The sequence below is a fragment of the Salmo trutta genome, chromosome 2 (assembly GCF_901001165.1).
Source record: "Salmo trutta chromosome 2, fSalTru1.1, whole genome shotgun sequence".
Lineage (NCBI taxonomy): Eukaryota > Metazoa > Chordata > Actinopteri > Salmoniformes > Salmonidae > Salmo > Salmo trutta.
Window position 1 is genome coordinate 2,397,945 of NC_042958.1, and position 24,600 is coordinate 2,422,544.

At 45.9% G+C, this 24,600-nt stretch overlaps 2 protein-coding genes across 5 annotated transcripts in view; one reads left to right on the plus strand and one right to left on the minus strand.

The window, feature by feature from the left end:
* gdap1 (ganglioside induced differentiation associated protein 1) overlaps nt 1-11,753 on the minus strand; it is a 12,242-nt gene extending 489 nt beyond the window's left edge. The window contains exons 1-5 of one of the 2 annotated variants that reach the window (XM_029691444.1): nt 11,347-11,753; nt 4,272-4,464; nt 2,404-2,577; nt 2,003-2,097; nt 1,759-1,873 (exon numbers count right to left, since the gene is read on the minus strand). In XM_029691444.1, coding sequence (XP_029547304.1) covers nt 1,759-1,873; nt 2,003-2,097; nt 2,404-2,577; nt 4,272-4,464; nt 11,347-11,514 — 745 coding nt within the window. In that variant the 5' untranslated portion in view covers nt 11,515-11,753. Of the gene's footprint in view, nt 1-1,758; nt 1,874-2,002; nt 2,098-2,403; nt 2,578-3,086; nt 3,198-4,271; nt 4,465-11,346 lie in introns of those variants that run through there. The other variant, XM_029691453.1, reaches the window with a different exon arrangement.
* Nucleotides 11,754-12,981: 1,228 nt separating this feature from the next.
* The window catches only part of LOC115149015 (junctophilin-1-like), a 111,529-nt gene continuing 99,910 nt past the window's right edge, over nt 12,982-24,600 (plus strand). For 2 of the 3 annotated variants that reach the window (XM_029691467.1, XM_029691484.1), the window contains exons 1-3: nt 12,982-13,037; nt 13,188-13,723; nt 22,358-23,126. In XM_029691467.1, coding sequence (XP_029547327.1) covers nt 13,345-13,723; nt 22,358-23,126 — 1,148 coding nt within the window. In that variant the 5' untranslated portion in view covers nt 12,982-13,037; nt 13,188-13,344. Of the gene's footprint in view, nt 13,724-22,357; nt 23,127-24,600 lie in introns of all 3 variants that reach the window. The other variant, XM_029691474.1, reaches the window with a different exon arrangement.

Here is a 24,600-nt window from a genome sequence, read left to right on the forward strand (position 1 = left end):
GACGATTTTCACAGTGTCTTCTGTCTTAAAACAGGTGTGTCTATTTATAGGTGTATTCATCTCATCTCCTGTATGCTACCTGATGTCTCCTCCACCTTCCTCCTGTATGCTACCTGATGTCTCCTCCACCTTCCTCCTGTATGCTACCTGATGTCTCCTCCTGTATGCTACCTGATGTCTCCTCCACCTTCCTCCTGCATGCTACCTGATGTCTCCTCCACCTTCCTCCTGTATGCTACCTGATGTCTCCTCCACCTTCCTCCTGTATGCTACCTGATGTCTCCTCCACCTTCCTCCTGCATGCTACCTGATGTCTCCTCCACCTTCCTCCTGTATGCTACCTGATGTCTCCTCCACCTTCCTCCTGCATGCCAGCTGATGTCTCCTCCTGTATGCTACCTGATGTCTCCTCCACCTTCCTCCGGCATGCTACCTGATGTTTCCTCCACCTTCCTCCTGCATGCTACCTGATGTCTCCTCCTGTATGCTACCTGATGTCTCCTCCACCTTCCTCCTGCATGCTACCTGATGTCTCCTTCACCTTCCTCCTGCATGCTACCTGATGTCTGCTCCACCTTCCTCCTGCATGCTACCTGATGTCTCCTCCACCTTCCTCCTGCATGCTACCTGATGTCTCCTCCACCATCCTCCTGCATGCTACCTGATGTCTCCTCCACCTTCCTCCTGCATGCTACCTGATGTTTCCTCCACCTTCCTCCTGCATGCTACCTGATGTCTCCTCCTGTATGCTACCTGATGTCTCCTCCACCTTCCTCCTGCATGCTACCTGATGTCTCCTCCACCTTCCTCCTGCATGCTACCTGATGTCTCCTCCACCTTCCTCCTGCATGCTACCTGATGTCTCCTCCACCTTCCTCCTGTATGCTACCTGATGTCTCCCCCACCTTCCTCCTGCATGCTACCTGATGTCGCCTCCACCATCCTCCTGCATGCTACCTGATGTCTCCTCCACCTTCCTCCTGCATGCTACCTGATGTCTCCTCCACCTTCCTCCTGCATGCTACCTGATGTCTCCTCCTGTATGCTACCTGATGTCTCCTCCACCTTCCTCCTGTATGCTACCTGATGTCTCCTCCACCTTCCTCCTGCATGCTATCTGATGTCTCCTCCTGTATGCTACCTGATGTCGCCTCCACCATCCTCCTGCATGCTACCTGATGTCTCCTCCACCTTCCTCCTGCATGCTACCTGATGTCTCCTCCACCTTCGTCCTGCATGCTACCTGATGTCTCCTCCTGTATGCTACCTGATGTCTCCTCCACCTTCCTCCTGTATGCTACCTGATGTCTCCTCCACCTTCCTCCTGCATGCTATCTGATGTCTCCTCCACCTTCCTCCTGTATGCTACCTGATGTCTCCTCCACCTTCCTCCTGCATGCTACCTGATGTCTCCTCCACCTTCCTCCTGTATGCTACCTGATGTCTCCTCCACCTTCCTCCTGTATGCTACCTGATGTCTCCTCCACCTTCCTCCCTCATGCTACCTGATGTCTCCTCCACCTTCCTCCTGTATGCTACTTCTCCAGTGTGATACCTACCTGGTGTCTCCTCTGTAGCTCTGTCTCCACCTAGTCCAGAACCTTCTCCAGTGAGATACCTACCTGGTGTCTCCTCTGTAGCTCTGTCTCCACCTGGTCCAGAACTTTCTCCAGTGTGATACCTACCTGGTGTCTCCTCTGCTCTCCTCTGTAGCTCTGTCTCCACCTGGTCCAGAACTTTCTCCAGTGTGATACCTACCTGGTGTCTCCTCTGCTCTCCTCTGTAGCTCTGTCTCCACCTGGTCCAGAACTTTCTCCAACTCATCCAGAATCTTCTTAAGATACTTCATGTTGTCATGGTCAAACAGCTTGTGCTACAAAAGGAGGGAAACTGGGATTTTTTTAGGCTTTCATGACATCATCCAGAGATGGTAAACAAACAGTTCCATGCTGAAAAGGGGTGTAGTAAAAGAGCATTGTGGATTTGAGTCATGACGCTGTACCTTTAAACGCCTCGTTTTAGCCATATAGGCATCTTTTAGCTCTGGGTTTTCCTCCGCTAGCTTCTTAAGCTCTGATTCTGTGTTCCCAATCTGTGCTGTCACACACAAATACAACCACGTTATTATTATACCCCCAAAATACCACGGAGGTTAGTGTGTGTGTGTGTGTGTGTGTGTGTGCGTCTGTGTGTGTGTGTGTGTGGTGTGTGTGTGTGTGTGTGTGTGTGTGTGTGTGTGTGTGTGTGTGTGTGTGTGTGCGTCTGTGTGTGTGTGTGTGTGTGTGTGTGTGTGTGTGTGTCTGTGTGTGTGTGTGTGTGTGTGCGTCTGTGTGTGTGTGTGTGCGTCTGTGTGTGTGTGTGCGTCTGTGTGTGTGTCTGTGCGTGCGCATGCGCATGTCTTACCTCGTATACGCGTGGTGGCGTAGGCTGGGATGTGTGAGTCCACAGTGATCTCTGGGTGGAGTATAGAGCCGTGTGTATAAGCGTCCATCTGAAGAGAGTCTAGTAGTTCTCTGTAGTGCTGGACTCTGTGGTAATACATACTGCCTTCCTCAGGGATCAGCTTAGCCGTTCCCTCTACAGACATACAAAACAGACCAAGAACGGAGAAAACAGAGATGGTTAATGAACAAGATGATTATAACGAAGCAGCGTTACCCAAACCTCTCCTGCAGTACCCACAGCCGGCCCAGTTAGTCGATATGTTTCAGAAGCACTGCAGATTCAACGAATGAAGGGCTTGATCATTAGGTGATCATTTAAATCAGTTGTGTTAGTTCTGGAATAAATCAATGAAGTGGGCTGGCTGAGAGTACAGGAGGAGAGGTTTGGGAAACAATGAGATATATATAATTCGAATAAAGGTTTATCCTTCTGTTTTGTCTGAATATAGAGACAGACAATTAATTTAAAGTGTGAACCTGTAAAAAGGTATTGCCATTAGGCATGGGCAAGTTAAATTAATATTACATTTTGATTCATTTGAAAAGTATTACTCAAATACAATCATATATGTGCTTGTATTTGGAGAGATATTTTTTCTAACAAAATCAGTAGAAGCGATCCTCTCCTCTCCGTATGCTTACCGGAACGCCTCCTCGTCTGCAGTAGACTAATGCTGAATAACATGAGACGGATCCATTTAAACCAAGACCACAGGGGAACAAAATTAAACTGATAATAGTGAATGAAAACAAGAGAGGAAAATAACAATAATAATGATCATGATAATAATAGTAATAATAATGACAAAAATAATAACAATAATTATAACAATAATAATAACAATGATAATAATAATAATAATAACAATGATAACAATAATAATAACAATAATAATAATAATAATAACAATTATAATAACAATAACAATAACAATAATAATGAGGAAGAACAAAAGATCAAAATGAACAGCTGGCAGAGTGGAGGCAGGGATGTTCAGAGTGGAGGCAGGGATGTTCAGAGTGGAGGCAGGGATGTTCAGAGTGGAGGCAGGGATGTTCAGAGTGGAGGCAGGGATGTTGAGAGTGGAGGCAGGGATGTTGAGAGTGGAGGCAGGGATGTTGAGAGTGGAGGCAGGGATGTTGAGAGTGGAGGCAGGGATGTTGAGAGTGGAGGCAGGGATGTTGAGAGTGGAGGCAGGGATGTTCAGAGTGGAGGCAGGGATGTTGAGAGTGGAGGCAGGGATGTTGAGAGTGGAGGCAGGGATGTTGAGAGTGGAGGCAGGGATGTTGAGAGTGGAGGCAGGGATGCAATAAAAAGGGGAACAAAACTGAGAACTGAAAATCAATGTGTCAATTTGATCAGGGATTATACATTGACACTTTGGGGGTTGTTGACGTGTCTTAGGGGGAACCCCTAATGAGTTACCCAGCCACCCTAGCCCTCTCCTAGTTATTGGCTACAGTAGGGCTAGGGGTTAGAGGCTAGGGGCTAGGGGTTAGGGTTAGGGGTTAAAGGTTAGGGGTTAGGGCTAGGGGTTAAGGGTAAGGGGTTAAGGGTTAGGGGTTAGGGCTAGGGGTTAGGGGTTAGGGCTAGGGGTTAGGGGCTAGGGGTTAGGGCTAGGGGTTAAAGGTTAGGGGTTAAGGGTTAGGGCTAGGGGTTAGGGGCTAGGGGTTAGGGATTAGGGCTAGGGGTTAGGGGTTAGGGTTAGGAGCTAGGGGTTAGGGTTAGGAGCTAGGGGTTAGGGGTTAGGGGCTAGGGGTTAGGGGTTAAGGGTTAGGGGCTAGGGGTTAGGGTTAGGGGTTAGGGGTTAAAGGTCAGTGACTTGCCATCTCTGAAGTTCTGGTCTAGATAGTCCATGATCTGAACAGGGTCTGTGATGACGTTGTCATGGTGAACGAGGACTGGTACCTCTCCTGCCGGGTTCAGTCTCATGAACCAGGGCTCGTTGTGTTCACTAAGAGGCAGACTGACGTCATACTCCTCACAGCTCAGTCCCTTCTCGGCTATGGTCAGACGCACCTAGACAGGACAGTCACAGCACAGTTACATCTAGACACACCTAGACAGGACAGTCACAGCACAGTTACATCTAGACACACCTAGACAGGACAGTCACAGCACAGTTACATCTAGACACACCTAGACAGGACAGTCACAGCACAGTTACATCTAGACACACCTAGACAGGACAGTACAACACAGTTACATCTAGACACACCTAGACAGGACAGTCACAGCACAGTTACATCTAGACACACCTAGACAGGACAGTACAGCACAGTTACATCTAGACACACCTAGACAGGACAGTACAGCACAGTTACATCTAGACACACCTAGACAGGACAGTCACAGCACAGTTACATCTAGACACACCTAGACAGGACAGTACAGCACAGTTACATCTAGACACACCTAGACAGGACAGTCACAGCACAGTTACATCTAGACACACCTAGACAGGACAGTACAGCACAGTTACATCTAGACACACCTAGACAGGACAGTACAGCACAGTTAGTTAAGATGTACAGCTCAGTCCCTTCTCGGCTAGGGCCAGAATCATGTACACAGATTCACAGAACTAGAATGAGATTATATTTCTATGCACAGGACAACACAATTCAAATTTGCATCAGACCCACTCAGCAGCATCACATCTTTCTAAACTACGGCCCAGGCCCACCAGCAACACACATCAGTCCCTTCTCTGTTATGATCAGACCCCCTACAATACAGCTCCACCTACAATACAGCTGCACCAACAATACAGCTCCACCTACAATACAGCTCCACCTACAATACACCTACAATACTGCTCCACCTACAATACAGCTCCACCTACAATACAGCTCCACCTACAATACAGCTCCACCTAGAATACAGCTCCACCTACAATACAACTCCAGCTACAATACAGCTAAACCTACAATACAGCTCCACCTACAATACAGCTCCACCTACAATACAGCTCCACCTACAATACAGCTAAACCTACAATACAGCTCCACCTACAATACAGCTCCACCTGCAATACAGCTCCACCTACAACACACCTACAATACAGCTCCACCTACAATACAGCTCCACCTACAATACAGCTAAACCTAAAATACAGCTCCACCTACAATACAGCTCCACCTACAATACAGCTAAACCTACAATACAGCTCCACCTACAATACAGCTCCACCTACAATACAGCTAAACCTACAATACAGCTCCACCTACAATACAGCTCCACCTACAATACAGCTCCACCTGCAATACAGCTAAACCTACAATACAGCTCCACCTACAATACAGCTCCACCTACAATACAGCTCCACCTGCAATACAGCTCCACCTACAATACAGCTCCATCTACAATACAGCTACACCAACAAAACAGCTCCACCTACAATATACCTACAATACAGCTCCACCTACAATACATCTACAATACAGCTACAATACAGCTCCACCTACAATACAGCTCCAATACAGCTACAACTACAATACAGCTACACCTACAATACAGCTACATCTACAATACAGCTCCACCTACAATACAGCTACAATACAGCTCCACCTACAATACAGCTACAATACAGCTCCACCTACAACACAGCTCCACCTACAATATATCTACAATACAGCTCCACCTACAATATATCTACAATACAGCTCCACCTACAATACAGCTCCACCTACAATACACCTACAACACAGCTCCACCTACAATACAGCTACAATACAGCTCCCCCTACAATACATCTACAATACAACTACAATACAGCTCCACCTACAATACAGCTACAATACAGCTATAGCTACAATACAGCTACAATACAGCTCCACCTACAATACAGCTACAATACAGCTCCACCTACAATACAGCTACACCTACAATATAGCTACAATACAGCTCCACCTACAATATAGCTCCACCTATAATACACCTACAATACAGCTCCACCTACAATACAGCTACAACTACAATACAGCTACAATACAGCTATACCTACAATACAGCTACACCTACAATACAGCTACACCTACAATACAGCTACAATACAGCTACACCTACAATACAGCTACACCTACAATACAGCTACACCTACAATACAGCTACAATACAGCTACACCTACAAAACAGCTACACCAACAATACAGCTACAATACAGCTACACCTACAATACAGCTACACCTACAATACAGCTACACCTACAATACAGCTACAAAACAGCTACACCAACAATACAGCTACAATACAGCTACACCTACAATACAGCTACAATACAGCTACACCTAAAATACAGCTACAATACAGCTACACCTATAATACAGCTACACCTACAATACAGCTACATCTATAATACAGCTCCACCTACAATACAGCTACACCTACAATACAGCTACACCTACAATACAGCTCCATCTACAATATATCTACAATACAACTCACCTACAATATATCTACAATACAGCTACAATACAGCTCCACCTACAATACAGCTCCACCTACAATACAGCTCCTCCTACAATATATCTACAATACAGCTCCACCTACAATACAGCTCCAATACAGCTACACCTACAATACAGCTACACCTACAATACAGCTACATCTACAATACAGCTCCACCTACAATACAGCTACAATACAGCTCCACCTACAATACAGCTACAATACAGCTCCACCTACAATACAGCTCCACCTACAATATATCTACAATACAGCTCCACCTACAATATATCTACAATACAGCTCCACCTACAATACAGCTCCACCTACAATACAGCTCCACCTACAATACACCTACAACACAGCTCCACCTACAATACAGCTACAATACAGCTCCCCCTACAATACATCTACAATACAACTACAATACAGCTCCACCTACAATACAGCTACAATACAGCTATAGCTACAATACAGCTACAATACAGCTCCACCTACAATACAGCTACAATACAGCTCCACCTACAATACAGCTACACCTACAATATAGCTACAATACAGCTCCACCTACAATATAGCTCCACCTACAATACAGCTCCACCTATAATACACCTACAATACAGCTCCACCTACAATACAGCTACAACTACAATACAGCTAAAATACAGCTATACCTACAATACAGCTACATTACAGCTACACCTACAAAACAGCTACAATACAGCTACACCTACAATACAGCTACAATACAGCTACACCTACAATACAGCTACACCTAAAATACAGCTACACCAACAATATAGCTACACCTACAATAGTTACACCTCCAATACAGCTACACCTACAATACAGCTACACCGACAATACAGCTACAATACAGCTACACCTACAATACAGCTACAATACAGCTGCACCTACAATACAGCTACACCTACAATACAGCTACAATATAGCTACACCTACAATACAGCTTCAGCTACAATACAGCTACACCTACAATACAGCTACAATACAGCTACACCTACAATACAGCTACAATACAGCTACACCTACAATACAGCTACACCTTCAATACAGCTACACCTACAATACAGCTCCACCTACAATAAATCTACACCTACAATACAGCTCCACCTACAATACAGCTCCAGCTAGAATACCCTTACACTTGTGCCATGTCATGCCGAACCTGGAGTAGGACATCAAAGAATTCTCTATGATGGGGCTGTGGACATCAAAGCATATGGATAGACTACATTGGGAAGCACAGCCGCGAGTTGCCCAGTGAAACGAGCCTACCAGACGAGCTAAATTACTTTTATGCTCGCTTTGAGGCAAGTAACACTGAAACATGCATGAGAGCATCAGCTGTTCTGGGCGGCTGTGTGATCACGCTCTCCGTAGCCGATGTGAGTAAGACCTTTAAACAGGTCAACGTTCACAAGCCCACAGGGCCAGATGGATTACCAGGACGTGTACTCTAAGCATGTGCTGACCAACTGGCAGGTGTCTTCACTGACATTTTCAACATCTCCCTGACTCATTCTGTAATACCTACATGTATCAAGCAGACCACCATAGTCCCTGTGCCCAAGAACACCAAGGTAACCTGCCTAAATGACTACAGACCCGTAGCACTCACATCTGTAGCCATGAAGGGCTTTGAAAGGCTGGTCATGGCTCACATCAACACCATTATCCCAGAAACCCTGGACCCACTCTAATTTGCATACTGCCCCAACAGATCCACAGATGATGCAATCTCTATTGCACTACACACTGCCCTTTCCCACCTGGACAAAAGGAACACCTATGTTAGAATGCTGTTCATTGACTACAGCTCAGCGTTCAACACCATAGTGCCCTCAAAGCCCATCACTAAGCTAAGGATCCTGGGACTAAACACCTCCCTCTGCAACTGGATCCTGGACTTCCTGACGGGCCGCCCCCAGATGGTAAGGGTAGGTAACAACACATCTGCCACGCTGATCCTCAACACGGGGGCCCCTCAGGGGTGCGTACTTAGTCCCCTCCTGTACTCCCTGTTCACTCATGACTGCACGGCCAGGCACAACTCCAACACCATCATTAGTTTGCCGAAGACACAACAGTGGTAGGCCTGATCACCAACAACGAAGAGACAGCCTATAGGGAGGAGATCAGAGACCTGACTGTGTGGTGCCAGGACAACAACCTCTCCCTCAAGACTAAGGAGATGATTGTGGACTACATGAAAAGCAGGACAGAGGACACCCCCATTCTCCTCGACGGGGCTGTATTGGAGCAGGTTGAGATCTTCAAGTTCCTTGGCGTACACATCACCAACAAACTAACATGGTCCAAGCACACCAAGACAGTCGCTAATCACTGGGGCCAAGCTTCCTGCCATGCAGGAACTCTATACCAGGCGGTGTCAGAGGAAGGCCCTAAAAATGGTCAAAGACTCCAGCCACCCCAGTCATAGACTGTTCTCTCTGCTACAGCACGACAAGCGGTACCGTAGCGCCAAGTCTAGGTCCAAGAGGCTTCTAAACAGCTTCTACCCCCAAGCCATAAGACTCCTTAACATCTAGTCAAATGGCTACCCAGTATATTTGCCTTGCTCCCCCCCCCCCTTTTTTTACGCTGCTGCTAATCTCTGTTTATTATCTATGCATAGTCACTTTAATAACTCTACCTACATGTACATATTACCTCAATTACCTCGATTAACCGGTGTCCCCGCACATTGACTCTGTACCGGTACCCCCTGTATATAGTCTCCACATTGACTCTGTACCGTAACACCCTGTATATAGCCTCCACATTGACTCTGTACCGTAACACCCTGTATATAGCCTCCACATTGACTCTGTACCGGTACCCCCTGTATTTAACCTCCACATTGACTCTGTACGGGTACCCCCTGTATATAGCCTCCACATTGACTCTGTACTGGTACCCCCTGTATATAGCCTCCACATTGACTCTGTACTGGTACACACTGTATATAGCCTCCACATTGACTCTGTACTGGTACCCCTGTATATAGCCTCCACATTGACTCTGTACTGGTACCCCCTGTATATAGCCTCCACATTGACTCTGTACCGGTACCCCCTGTATATAGCCTCCACATTGATCTGTACCGGTACTCCCTGTATATAAGCCTCCACATTGACTCTGTACCGTAACCCCTGTATATAGCCTCCACATTGACTCTGTACCGTAACACCTTGTATATAGCTCCACATTGACTCTGTACCGGTACACCCCTGTATATAGCCTCCACATTGACTCGGTACCGGTACCCCCTGTATATAGCCTCCACATTGACTCTGTACCGGTACCCCCTGTATATAGCCTCCACATTGACTCTGTACCGGTACCCCCTGTATATAGCCTCCACATTGACTCTGTACCGGTACCCCCTGTATATAGTCTCCACATTGACTCTGTACCGGTACCCCTGTATATAGCCTCCACATTGACTCTGTACCGGTACCCCCCTGTATATAGCCTCCACATTGACTCTGTACCGTAACACCCTGTATATAGCCTCCACATTGACTCTGTACCGGTACCCCCTGTATATAGCCTCCACATTGACTCTGTACCGTAACACCTTGTATATAGCCTCCACATTGACTCTGTACCGTAACACCCTGTATATAGCCTCCACATTGACTCTGTACCGTAACACCCTGTATATAGCCTCCACATTGACTCTGTACCGTAACACCCTGTATATAGCCTCCACATTGACTCTGTACCGGTACCCCCTGTATATAGCCTCTACATTGACTCTGTACCGGTACCCCCTGTATATAGCCTCCACATTGACTCTGTACCGGTACCCCCTGTATATAGCCTCCACCTTGACTCTGTACCGTAACACCTTGTATATAGCCTCCACATTGACTCTGTACCGTAACACCCTGTATATAGCCTCCACATTGACTCTGTACCGTAACACCCTGTATATAGCCTCCACATTGACTCTGTACCGGTACCCATGTTTATAGCCTCGCTATTGTTATTTTACCGCTGCTCCTTAATTATTATTAATAAAAATAAATAAAAAAATCCTTAAAACTGCATTGTTGGTTAAGGGCTTGTAAGTCAGCATTTCACTGTAAGGTCTAGACCTGTTGTATTTGGCACATGTGACAAATAACATTTGATTTGATTTGGAACTGGGATTGAGCTGTCAGGAAGGCCACGTGCATGTAAGCCAAACGATCCAGCTTCCTGTTCAAGCAGAAAGAGCAAAACATGGGTTGTAGCCAGCCTGGGTACAGTCCGTTTTTTAGGACACATCGAGCTGCAAAACGCCTATATGATGCTATAACTTCATTTATGTTGTCATATCAGCGTTATTTTTGATTAGCATGTCGCGCTATACCTTGTCAAGTCACGCAATCCACGCATACCCTTGAGGAGCTGTCCATTACGGCTTGGTGCTGAAACACTCACCTTCTGCGAACTGAAGGACTGCGTCCAATGATACAGCGTCATTTTGGATGGTTTGGCATTCGTGCTTTCTCTGACAGTTCCGCTCTCTTGTTGTACCTCTTGAACATCACCTTCGTTGATGAGGATTTCTTTCTCATCCTGAAATTCGGCGCTGTTTTCCGCCGCCATTTTAGCTCTATGTCTGTCGCCGAGTTGTTGCTGTGTTTGGAACGGTTGTCACTAGTTACCACAGCCACAAAGTCAAAATGGTCTATATCATATAAATGCATGAAAACAAAAATGTGATTTTTGTGGACTTAATTTAAGGTTGCGGTTAGGCATAAGTATAGCAGTGTGGTTAAGGTTAGGGTTAGTTTTTTTTAAAGAAGATAAATTGTAGAAGTACGCAGGGTTTTAGATATTTGTGGCTGTTGTAACTAGTGAAGACCTGTTTGGGGACGGAGCGGAAGTGAGGTCAGACATCCGACCTCCTGCGGCATCAGCATCAGGATGGATGAGAGAGGAAATGCCCCTCTCTGAAAGTAGTCCTCTGTCTGTATGTTATGAAAAGCCTCAGTGGTTGTAGGTCTATATTTAGATTAGCCTACGTAGTAGCTATTTATTTAAGTTTCTGTAACATGTGTAAAATAATAGCAAGAAAAAAAAATCCTTCTGGTTTTAGAAACTGGTCTTTGTAATGTGTTAACTCGTCCCTTGTGAGAGCGTGTGTCCCAAACAGCAGCTCTACGTAGTGTTGACCATTGCTCCCAGTCAACAGCAGAGGTCGCTGTTATCCACTCCTTTTTCAATTACATTCAATTCAATTCCAAGGGGCTTTATTGGCATGGAAAACATGTGTTTATACTGCCAATGCAAGTGGTTAGGGTTAGGATACTGTGATATTGTCAGTACTGTATTGACAAATTAATAGTTTCCCTTCGACTGAAGCTAATATGTTTCCATCATCTCTGAACTTATTGAATAATCAAGTTGTGTAGAATTAAGAATTAGAGTAATTTTCTTAAATCTGTCAACCTATAATTGTATATATATGAATACAACGTCTAAGCTTCTAACATGTTTTAAATAGGCTATACAATATATACAATTATAGGTTGACAGATTTAAGAAAATTACTTAAATACAACTGTCACACAAAAAAAGTAGCCTTAGCAATAGGCTAAGCAAAAAGCAAAGAGCAAAAAGTACATGTTCTTTTCATTAAGACATTTTGAGAGTTTTGCCTAAAATCAGCGATCTTACAGAGACTAGTTTTACAGTGACCGTATGATGGAACTAGAATACTGGTTTAATCGGATCTTTGTGGATATTTTACCCCCGTGTTCACTCACACCTCAAAAAGAGCCATTCTGTAGAGGAAACACACAGCTGTGTTAAAGCAGGAGGCGCGAGTTTTTCAAAAACCGCACCGACCGGTGGCAGCGGCAGGTTGCGACGCGGGTAGCGGCAGTGGCTCTCTGAACTATGTGATTTACTGGCGAACAGCGGCACATCATACAGGGGGGTTAAAGCGCGCACACCCTCATAATTAGCTGAGGGGGGGTCGTGGGTGGGAGGTTCTACTGGCGTGACGTGGCGATTGGCCGTGTCTTTCTTGTTTGGAGACTCGATGCTTCTCTCTCTCCCTCTGATCAGTGGAGAGGGGGGGGGGACGAGCTATTACACAGCGGCGGATACCGCGTGCGACTCCGGTAAATGACTCTTTTCCCCCATTCACACCCTACCTTAACCACATACACAGTAACCACTTCCTCCATGCTGTTGTCTTTTACATATCAATCGCTTGGAAATCCACACACACTGCCCATAATCACTGTCTCTCTTTCTTTCTTTCTTTCTAGTTGTTGTGCAAAACAGAGACATCTCTGTTTTCTCCACCTCTCCGTTCCCGGCTGGATCCCTTCTGGGGGGGTGGAGGGGAGGGGGGGTAATAATAACACGATACCATTCAGTCAGCCTACGGCCGTAGACTTCTGCTCCGTTTCGAGGCTGTTCTGAATGACGGGCGGACGGTTCGACTTCGATGATGGAGGAACATACTGCGGAGGGTGGGAGGACGGCAAAGCCCACGGACATGGCATCTGTACCGGGCCAAAAGGCCAGGGCGAATACGCCGGTTCCTGGTCACACGGCTTTGAGATAGTAGGGGTGTACACCTGGCCCAGCGGGAATGTGTACCATGGCTACTGGTCCCAGGGGAAGCGGCATGGGCTTGGGGTCGAAACCAAAGGGAAGTGGATTTATCGCGGTGAGTGGAGTCACGGCTTCAAGGGTCGCTATGGACTCCGACAGAGCCACAATACACCTGCGAGGTACGACGGGACGTGGAGTAACGGGCTACAGGACGGGTATGGGATTGAGACCTACGGCGACGGTGGTAAGATACCCCTTTATAGGCTACTGTTATAAAGGATGGACATGTTTTGGAAATTTGCGTGTGTGTCTCTTTAAACCACGAACCAGTGGGATCTGTCTTGGCTCTCTGTTGTGGTTTGGCGTGCGAAGAGGTTCATGCACACAGAGGCCAGATAATGGACAGATAATGGACACGTGACTATAGGGTTATTGCAGGTTTATTATAGGGATGTTATTATATCTCCTCACATTTACACTGATTGGGGATTTTGACTTTAGCTCTATTACGTGCACGTAAAAATGCTCGCCTTGCATGCCCCATAAATTTTATTTAGTCCTATAATAAATAGGTTCCCCATAAATATTTTTGATTGAATAACATCCTTGTTGATTTATTTAAATATGAGCATCATTTCTAGGCTATCTGTGCTAGTTATACTGGTATCTGACAAAATCAATTATTACGTGAAAGTCTTATGGGCCGACAACCAGGACAGCTTCGATGTGCCTTGGCATTCATTCTACAAGTGTCTGGAACGCTTTTGGCCGGATGCTACACCATTATTCAACCTGATCTCAGAACATTTCATATTATTCTCTATGCAAATCCGAGACACTCCATTTAGTATGATATGTTACGTTTTTGTATGGTATGTATTAATTTGTGGATATCCATCACCCATTTCTGACGATATGTTACGAATTTGCAAAACTTAAAATATGTTATGAATTTGCAAAACGTATATATTATGAATTCTAGCTAGGTGGCTAACATTAGCTAACTGGCTAATGTTAGCAAGGCTAGCAGTTAGGGTTAAGTTTAGGAGTTAGGTTAATGGGTTAAGGTTAGGGTTAAGTTTAGGAGTTAGGTTAATGGGTTAAGGTTAGGGTTACGGAAAGGGTTAGCTAATATGCTAAGTAGTTGCTAATTAGCTATAATGCTAAAGTTGTCAGTAACCCTCTATCTTATGTAACCATACCAAAGGTAACATATTGTACTAATTAGTGTCCCGGATTTACTTTACTATGTTACGTCTAGCCTATGAGACCAGGCTGTTCCACGATTAATTCCATCGTTTGGTGTTTTTGCTGATGTCGGTGGAAACCGCTCTCAGGCGCTGCTCCAGAATCTCCCATAAGTGTTCAATCGGGTTGAGATCTGGTGACTGAGACACACACACACACACACACACACACACACACACACACACACACACACACACACACACACACACACACACACACACACACACACACACACACACACACACTTTCAAAGTCACTGAGATCTCTTCTTCTAATTGGAACAGGGGTATTTTATACGTGATCCTAAGCATTATGGGATGGTAACTGCTTAATTAATTAAACTCAGGAACCTCACCTGTGTGTAAGCATCTGCTTTCAATATACATTATATCCCTCATTTACTCAAGTGTTTCCTATATTTATTACCTGTATAGTCATTTAGAAGAGAGACTTTAGCATTTATCTAAATACAGCTATGTAAGACTATATATACAAAAGTATGTGGACACCCCTTCAAATTAGTGGATTTGGCTATTTCAGCCACACCCATTGCTGACAGGTGTATATAATCGAGCGCACAACCATGCGATCTCCATAGACAAACATTAGCAGTAGAATGGCCTTACTGAACAGCTCAGTGATTTTCAACATGGCACCGTCATAGGATGCCACCTTTCCAACAAGTCAGTTTGTAAGATTTCTGCCCTGCTAGAGCTGCCCCCGGTCAACTGTAAGTGTTGTTATTGTGAAGTGGAAACGTCTAGGAGCAACAACGGCGTGGTTCATACAGAAATGGTTTGTCGAAAATGGTGTGGAAGAACTTGACTTCCCTGCACAGAGCCCTGACCTTAACCTCATCAAACACCTTTGGGATTAATTGGAACGCCAAATGCGAGCCAGGCCTAATCGTCCAACATCAGTGCCCGACCTCACTAATGCTCTTGTGGCTGAATGGAAGCAAGTCCCCCGCAGCAATGTACCAAAATCTAGTGGAAAGCCTTCCCAGAAGAGTGGAGGCTGTTATAGCAGCAAAGGGGGGGACCAACTCCATATTAATGCCCATGATTTTGGAATGAGATGTTTGTCGAGCAGCTGTCCACATACTTTTGGCCACGTAGTGGTCCCGTGTGGCTCAGTTGGTAGAGCATGGTGTTTGCAATGCCAGGGTTGTGGGTTCGGTTCCCATGGGGGACCAGTACGGAGAAGAAAAAAAAATGTATGAAATGTATGCATTCACTACTGTGAATGTATGCATTCACTAAGTCGCTCTGGATAAGAGCGTCTGCTAAATGACTAAAATGTAAAGTGTATGTATTTACATTCTTTTGCTAAATTATTTCCACGGCTATGGGTGAGGGTTGAGTTCAGGGTTGGGTTAAGAGGTATGTATGTTGGGTGAGCGCTGGGGTGAGGGTTGGGTTAAAAGGTATGTATGTTGGGTGAGCGCTGGGGTGAGGGTTTGGGTGAGGGTTGGGGTCTGGGTCTGGGTTGGGTTAAAAGGTATGTATGTTGGGTGAGCGCAGGGGTGAGGGTTTGGGGTGAGGGTTGGGTTAAGAGGTATGTATGTAGGGTGAGGTTTGGGGTGAGGGTTGGGGTGAGGGTTGGGTGAAGGTTTGGGTGAGGGTTGGGTTAAGAGGTATGTATGTATGTTGGGTGAGCGCTGGGGTGAGGGTTTGGGTGAGGGTTGGGTGAGGGTTGGGGTCTGGGTCTGGGTTGGGTTAAAAGGTATGTATGTTGGGTGAGCGCAGGGGTGAGGGTTTGGGGTGAGGGTTGGGTTAAGAGGTATGTATGTAGGGTGAGGGTTTGGGTGAGGGTTGGGGTAAGGGTTGGGTGAGGGTTTGGGTGAGGGTTGGGTTAAGAGGTATGTATGTATGTTGGGTGAGCACTGGGGTGAGGGTTTGGGTGAGGGTTGGGTGAGATTGGGTGAGATTGAGCGCTGGGGTGAGGGTTTGGGTGAGCGTTGGAGTGAGATTGGGGTGAGGGTGAGCGTTTAGGTGACCGTTGGTTTAAGAGGTATGTATGTATTAGGGCTGCACGATTTGGACCAAAAATCTAATAAATAACTAAAAGCGTTTTTATTTTTGTATTTTTTTTTCAAAACTTGGTAATTCCCTCAGACGTGGTTAAAACAAGTGTCAGGGTAGAGAACACGTGATGGTCTTTACCACGTTTTAGTCAATTATCATTTTGCACACTTGTTGCTCCTCATTCAGGCCCCCAGGCGGTGAAAGCTTCTCTCAAACCCCAAAGACATATTTTCTCTCTGTGGTCTCTGATGATTACAAGCACTGACCTTTCAGTTGAAACTTCTCGTCAATAAAGTGTACTGTCTGTCACGTCCTGACCAGTAAAAGGGGGTCTTTTGTCATTGTAGTATGGTCAGGGCGTGGCAGTGGCGGGTGTTTGTTTTGTGTGTTTTGGGGTTTTTGGTCTAGGGGATTTTAGTTCTAGTTTTCATTTTCTATGTTTCGTTTTCCAGGTTTTGGCCGAGTGTGGTTTCCAATCAGAGGCAGGTGTCTTTCGTTGTGTCTGATTGGAAACCATACTTAGGCAGCCTGTTTTTCCTTTGGGTTTTTGTGGGTGGTTGTTTTCCGTTTTGTGTAAGTACCTGACGGAACTGTCGGTTGTCGGTTTTGTTATTTTTTTGTAAAAGTGTTATCTCATTAAAGGAAGATGAGCACTATACCCACTGCGCCTTGGTCTGTCCTTTATGACGCCCCTGACACTGTCGACATACTGATGTAGGTCTTGTTTGTTCTACCAGAACAAAGGTCTGTCGTAGTCGCGTAATAATCAATACGTGTGAACTCTTTTTCAACTCTTCCCTTATTTTTCTTATACAGTGTTGGGATGGCGACTTGGGCAAAATACTGTATGTACCAGATAGAATCTTATATCTTCTGTCCAGCTTGTTTCTCATCTAATTGAAGACGTCTTTACTGACAGTGTAAATAGGAGTCTTCGGGCTATGTGATAGCTAGGTGATAGCCTCGGTGAATTTTGTGTGTCTACGAGATGTTTATTTTTTTTTATATGGTGTTACACTTGAAAACGCATCGGCAATCAATGCCTGCTTAACGTAGGTGGCTGGCTATGGCTGAGGACTTCGCTGCTGTCGGGCGCTTTTTACACCAAGCAATCGTTGTAAAGTAGGGGATGGTTCCTCTTCAAATGATTGGATAAAGGTGTCGTGTTGCCTCTTGTCGTCGTCACAACTCTGAGGCCCTTTTTACATGACGCTCGGTTTGCCTGTAGCTGAAATACTGCCGTACCACTGAGACGTACTGATATACTGCCGTACCACTGAGACGTGCTGAAATACTGCCGTACCACTGAGACGTACTGAAATACTGCCGTACCACTGAGACGTACTGAAATACTGCCGTACCACTGAAGACATGCTGAAATACTGCCGTACCACTGAAGACATGCTGAAATACTGCCGTACCACTGAAGACATGCTGAAATACTGCCGTACCACTGAAGACATGCTGAAATACTGCCGTACCACTGAGACGTACTGAAATACTGCCGTACCGCTGAAGACATGCTGAAATACTGCCGTACCACTGAGACGTACTGAAATACTGCCGTACCACTGAAGACGAGCTGAAATACTGCCGTACCACTGAAGAAGTACTGAAATACTGCCGTACCACTGAAGGCAAGCTGAAATACTGCCGTACCACTGAAGACGAGCTGAAATACTGCCGTACCACTGAAGACGTACTGAAATACTGCCGTACCACTGAAGACGAGCTGAAATACTGCCGTACCACTGAAGACGTGCTGAAATACTGCCACACCACTGAAGACGTACTGAAATACTGCCGTACCACTGAAGAAGTACTGAAATACTGCCGTACCACTGAAGACGAGCTGAAATACTGCCGTACCACTGAAGACATGCTGAAATACTGCCGTACCACTGAAGACGTGCTGAAATACTGCCGTACCACTGAAGACATGCTGAAATACTGCCGTACCACTGAAGATGAGCTGAAATACTGCCACACCACTGAAGACGTACTGAAATACTGCCGTACCACTGAAGAAGTACTGAAATACTGCCGTACCACTGAAGACATGCTGAAATACTGCCGTACCACTGAAGACATGCTGAAATACTGCCATACCACTGAAGACGAGCTGAAATACTGCCGTACCACTGAAGACGAGCTGAAATACTGCCGTACCACTGAAGACGAGCTGAAATACTGCCGTACCGCTGAAGACGAGCTGAAATACTGCCGTACTCCACAACACTGGAGGAGGTGCCTTAGTCTAGTTTCTGTCGTGTTAACGGTGCGTCAAAGACAGGAGAAAATGGCAGCATCTTGCGTTATATGGATATCGCTCGTCAATATAGCAATTTTGTTTCTGAATTCGATTTAATTGTGCAGCTCTAGTATGTATGTAGGGTGAGGGTTGGTGTGAGGGTGAGGGTTGGTATGAGGGTGGGGGTGAGGGTTGGTGTGAGGGTGGGCGTGAGGGTTGGTATGAGGGTGAGGGTTGGTATGAGGGTGGGGGTGAGGGTTGGTATGAGGGTGGGGGTAAGGGTTGGTGTGAGGGTGGGGGTGAGGGTTGGTGTGAGGGTGGGGGTGAGTGTTAACATTTAGTTAAGGCTGGGGATAGGGTCAATGAATGGCACTTCCCAAAACCATTGTAAGCTCTCATAGTAAAGTCACTCTGTAACCTCTCATAGTAAAGTCACACTGTAACCTCATAGTAAAGTCACACTGTAACCTCTCATAGTAAAGTCACACTGTAACCTCTCATAGTAAAGTCACACTGTAACCTCTCATGGTAAAGTCACACTGTAACCTCTCATGGTAAAGTCACACTGTAACCTCTCATAGTAAAGTCACTCTGTAACCTCTCATAGTAAAGTCACTCTGTAACCTCTCATAGTAAAGTCACTCTGTAACCTCTCATAGTAAAGTCACTCTGTAACCTTTCATAGTAAAGTCACTCTGTAACCTCTCATAGTAACGTCACTCTGTAACCTCTCATAGTAAAGTCACACTGTAACTTCTCATAGTAAAGTCACACTGTAACTTCTCATAGTAAAGTCACACTGTAACCTCATAGTAAAGTCACACTGTAACTTCTCATAGTAAAGTCACACTGTAACTTCTCATGGTAAAGTCACACTGTAATCTCATAGTAAAGTCACACTGTAATATTTCATAGTAAAGTCACTCTGTAACTTCTCATAGTAAAGTCACACTGTAACCTCATAGTAAAGTCACACTGTAACCTCATAGTAAAGTCACACTGTAACTTCTCATAGTAAAGTCACACTGTAACTTCTCATAGTAAAGTCACACTGTAACCTCATAGTAAAGTCACACTGTAATCTTTCATAGTAAAGTCACTCTGTAACTTTTCATAGTAAAGTCACACTGTAAGCTCATAGTAAAGTCACTCTGTAACCTCTCATAGTAAAGTCACACTGTAACCTCTCATAGTAAAGTCACACTGTAACCTCGCATAGTAAGGTCACACTGTAACCTCTCATAGTAAAGTCACACTCTAACCTCTCATAGTAAAGTCAAACTGTAACCTCTCATAGTAAAGTCACACTGTATCCTCATAGTAAAGTCACTCTGTAACCTCTCATAGTAAAGGCACACTGTATCCTCATAGTAAAGTCACTCTGTAACCTCTCATAGTAAAGGCACACTGTAACCTCTCATAGTAAAGTCACTCTGTAACCTCATAGTAAAGTCACACTGTAACCTCATAGTAAAGTCACTCTGTAATCTCTCATAGTAAAGTAACACTGTAACCTCTCAAAGTAAAGTCACTCTGTAACCTCTCATAGTAAAGTCACTCTGTAACCTCTCATAGTAAAGTCACACTGCAACCTCTCATAGTAAAGTCACACTGTAACCTCTCATAGTAAAGTCACACTGTAACCTCTCATAGTAAAGTCACACTGTAACCTCTCATAGTAAAGTCACACTGTAACCTCTCATAGTAAAGTCACACTGTAACCTCTCATAGTAAAGTCACACTGTAACCTCTCATAGTAAAGTCACTCTGTAACCTCTCATAGTAAAGTCACACTGTAACCTCTCATAGTAAAGTCACAGGGCACGCTCAACATTTCACCTGACCTTAAAGTCCAGACTTATTGATCTACTGTTGTCATTGTAAATATGAATTTGTTCTTAACTGACTTGCCTAGTTAAATAAAGGTTAAATATATATATATTTTTTAAATGACTGTGATCTAAAGACTCTCAGACCTTGAGAAACAAGATTCTCTGGCCTGAATGCCAAGCTTCACGTCTGGAAGAAACCTGGCACCATTTCTATGGTGAAGCATGGTGGTGGTGGCAGCATCATGCTTTGGGGATGTTTTTCAGCGGCAGGGACTGGGAGACTAATCAGGATCAAGGCAAAGATGAACGGAGCAAAGTACAGAGAGATCCTTGATGAAAACCTGCTCCAGAGCGCTCAGGACCTCAGACTGGGGCGAAGGTTCACCTTCCAACAGGACAACGACCCTAAGCACACAGCCAAGACAACGCAGGAGTGGCTTCGGGACAAGTCTCTGAATGTCCTTGAGTGGCCCAGCCAGAGCCCAGACTTGAACCCGATCGAACATCTCTAGAGAGACCTGAAAATATCGAGACTTTGAGAGAGCGAGTCAACATCCAACATGACAGAGTTTTGAGAGGATCTGCAGAGAATAATGTGAGAAACTCCCCAAATACAGGTGTGCCAAGCTTGTACCGTCATACCCAAGAAGACTCAAGGCTGTAATCGCTGCCAAAGGTGCTTCAACAAAGTACTGAGTAAAGGGTCTGAATACTTATGTAAATGTGATATTTCAGTTTTTATTTGTAAGAAATTTGCACAAATTTCTAAAACCTGTTTTTGCTTTGTCATTATGGGGTATTGTGTGTAGATTGATGAGGAAAAAATACAATTTAATCAATTTTAGAATAAGGCTGTAACCTAACAAAATGTGGAAAAAGTCAAGGGGTCTGAATACTTTCCCGAAGGCAGTCTGTCTGGAGATAACAATTATTCAGACAGAACAATGGCAATCTACACAGAGTCTACAAAACATTAAGAACACCTTCCCCCTTTTGCTCTCAGAATAGCCTCATTTTGTCAGGGCATGGACTCTATAAGGTGTTGAAAGCATTCCACAGGGATGCTGGTCCATGTTGACTCCAAGGCTTCCCACAGTTGTATCAAGTTGGCTGGATGTCCTTTGGGTGGTGGACCATTCTTGAAAAAAAACTCATGAATGGCACACTGAATGGCACACATACACAATCCATGTCTCAATTGTCCCCCCCCACCTGTCTCCTCCCTTTCATCTACACTGATTTTAAGTGGATTTAACAAGTGACGTCAACATGACCTTAATGTTTTGTACACTCAGTGTATATCTGAAGTATTACCGGTTGGGCATCCTTCCCATTGAATCAACGTCCATAGTAAAGTCATGAGCTTGATATTGTTGTAAGGCATTAGTATCCTAGTTGAGATCAGTGGGTCAGTTTCTTTCTGTGGCTTTTAATTCTTACTTTTAAAAATCAATCAATCAACCAGCAAACCGATCGATCTATTCACCCCACAGATCTGTGTTGTCCTGTCTCTCCTCCAGGTACATATCAGGGCCAGTGGATGGGTGGGATGCGTCATGGATACGGCATGCGCCAGAGTGTTCCGTACGGCATGGCGACGGTAATCCAATCCCCGCTACGTACCTCCTTGGCGTCCCTGCGCTCCGAGCAGAGTAACGGCGCCGTGCTCCAGGATCTCTCGGGTGACACGCCCACCTGCGGCCGCGGCGGGTTCGTCCTCAACTTCCACTCGGACGGCGAAGTGGTCACCGGGAAGAAGAAGGGTCTGTTCCGCCGCGGCTCGCTGTTTGGGAGCCTCCGTCGGCTACACAAGTCCGAATCGAAGTCGTCCATCTCCAGCAAGAGGAGTTCGGCACGCAGCGACGCCGCTATGAGCCGCGTCAGCTCCTCCGACGCTGACGCCAACTCCACCGTCTCCCTGGGCGACGGAGAGCTGCCGGAAGAGGACCTGCTATTGGAGGATCACGTGGACGCCACCACCACCGAGACGTACACGGGGGAGTGGAAGAACGACAAGCGCAACGGGTTCGGCGTCAGCGAACGTTCCAACGGGATGAAGTACGAGGGGGAGTGGCTGAACGACAAGCGCCACGGTTACGGGTGCACCACCTTCCCCGAGGGGAACAAGGAAGAAGGGAAGTACAAGAATAACGTGCTGGTTCGTGGAATAAGGAAGCAGTTGATCCCGCTAAAGAACCCCAAAACCAAAGAGAAGGTGGACCGGGCCGTGGAGGGGGCGCGGAGGGCAGGGGCCATCTCCAGGACGAAAGTGGAAATAGCAGCTTCAAGGTAAGGTCCCTGGGGATGTGGGGCGTGTGTGTGTGTGTGTGTGTGTGTGTGTGTGTGTGTGTGTGTGTGTGTGTGTGTGTGTGTGTGTGTGTGTGAGAGAGAGAGAGAGCAAGACAGAATGAATGTTCCACCTGTAAATACACAAACTATGCATCATTCAGATATGCAAGATCAAAGCCCTTCCTACATCCCCATTCTGCCTGATATCACTGGTATAACTACAGTTGGGATTGAAGGCCCAGCCTTCTCCTCTGGGCTGTGCCAAGTTTATCTGGTGTGCCGTATAATGATAGACACACACACACACTGCCAGGTACCCAGGGACAGGCACCCAGGGACAGGCACCCAGGGACAGGCATCCAGGGACAGGCACCCAGGGACAGGCACCCAGGGACAGGTATCCAGGGACAGGCACCCAGGGACAGGTACCCAGGGACAGGTACCCAGGGACAGGTACCCAGGGACAGGCATCCATCATAGCCGATCTTTGAGAGTATCTCTACCGCTCCTGCTGTCTCTAGAGAGTTGAAGACAGCAGGTCTGGGACAGGTAGCACGTCCGGTGAACAGGTCAGGGTTCCAGCAGGTCTGGGACAGCAGGTCTGGGACAGGTAGCACGTCCGGTGAACAGGTCAGGGTTCCATAGCTGCAGGCAGAACAGTTGGAACTGGAGCAGCAGCACGGCCAGGTGGACTGGGGACAGCAAGGAGTCATCAAGCCAGGTAGTCCTGAGGCATGGTCCTAGGGCTCAGGTCCTCCGAGAGAGAGAAAGAAAGAAAGAGAGAGAGAGAGAATTAGAGAGAGCATATTTAAATTCACACAGGACACCGGAAAAGACAAGAGAAATACTCCAGATGTGACAGACTGACCCTAGCCCCCCGACACATAAACTACTGCAGCATAAATACTGGAGGCTGAGACAGGAGGGGTCAGGAGACACTGTGGCCCCATCCGAATATATAGAGACTGTGAGAGAGAGAGAGACTTAACAGAATATATACAGACTGTGTGAGAGAGAGCCTTTATAACCAGCCTTTATAAACACTGTGGCTAGTTAGTGGTTATGTAAACATCACTATGTAGTAGCTAGCTGACAGAGTGTTATAACCAGCCTTCATAAACACTGTGGCTAGTTAGTGGTTATGTAAACATCACTATGTAGTAGCTAGCTGACAGAGGGTTATAACCAGCCTTTATAAACACTGTGGCTAGTTAGTGGTTATGTAAACATCACTATGTAGTAGCTAGCTGACAGAGGGTTATACCCAGCCTTTATAAACACTGTGGCTAGTTAGTGGTTATGTAAACATCACTATGTAGTAGCTAGCATGACATGCTGTGGTATTGATCAGTTAGAGGTGATCTGATTTCATTGTCCTGGAATAGCCTGAGCAGATCCAGAGAGAGGAAGAGAGGAGAGGAGAGGAGAGGAGAGGAGAGGAGAGGAGAGGAGAGGAGAGGAGAGGAGGAGAGGA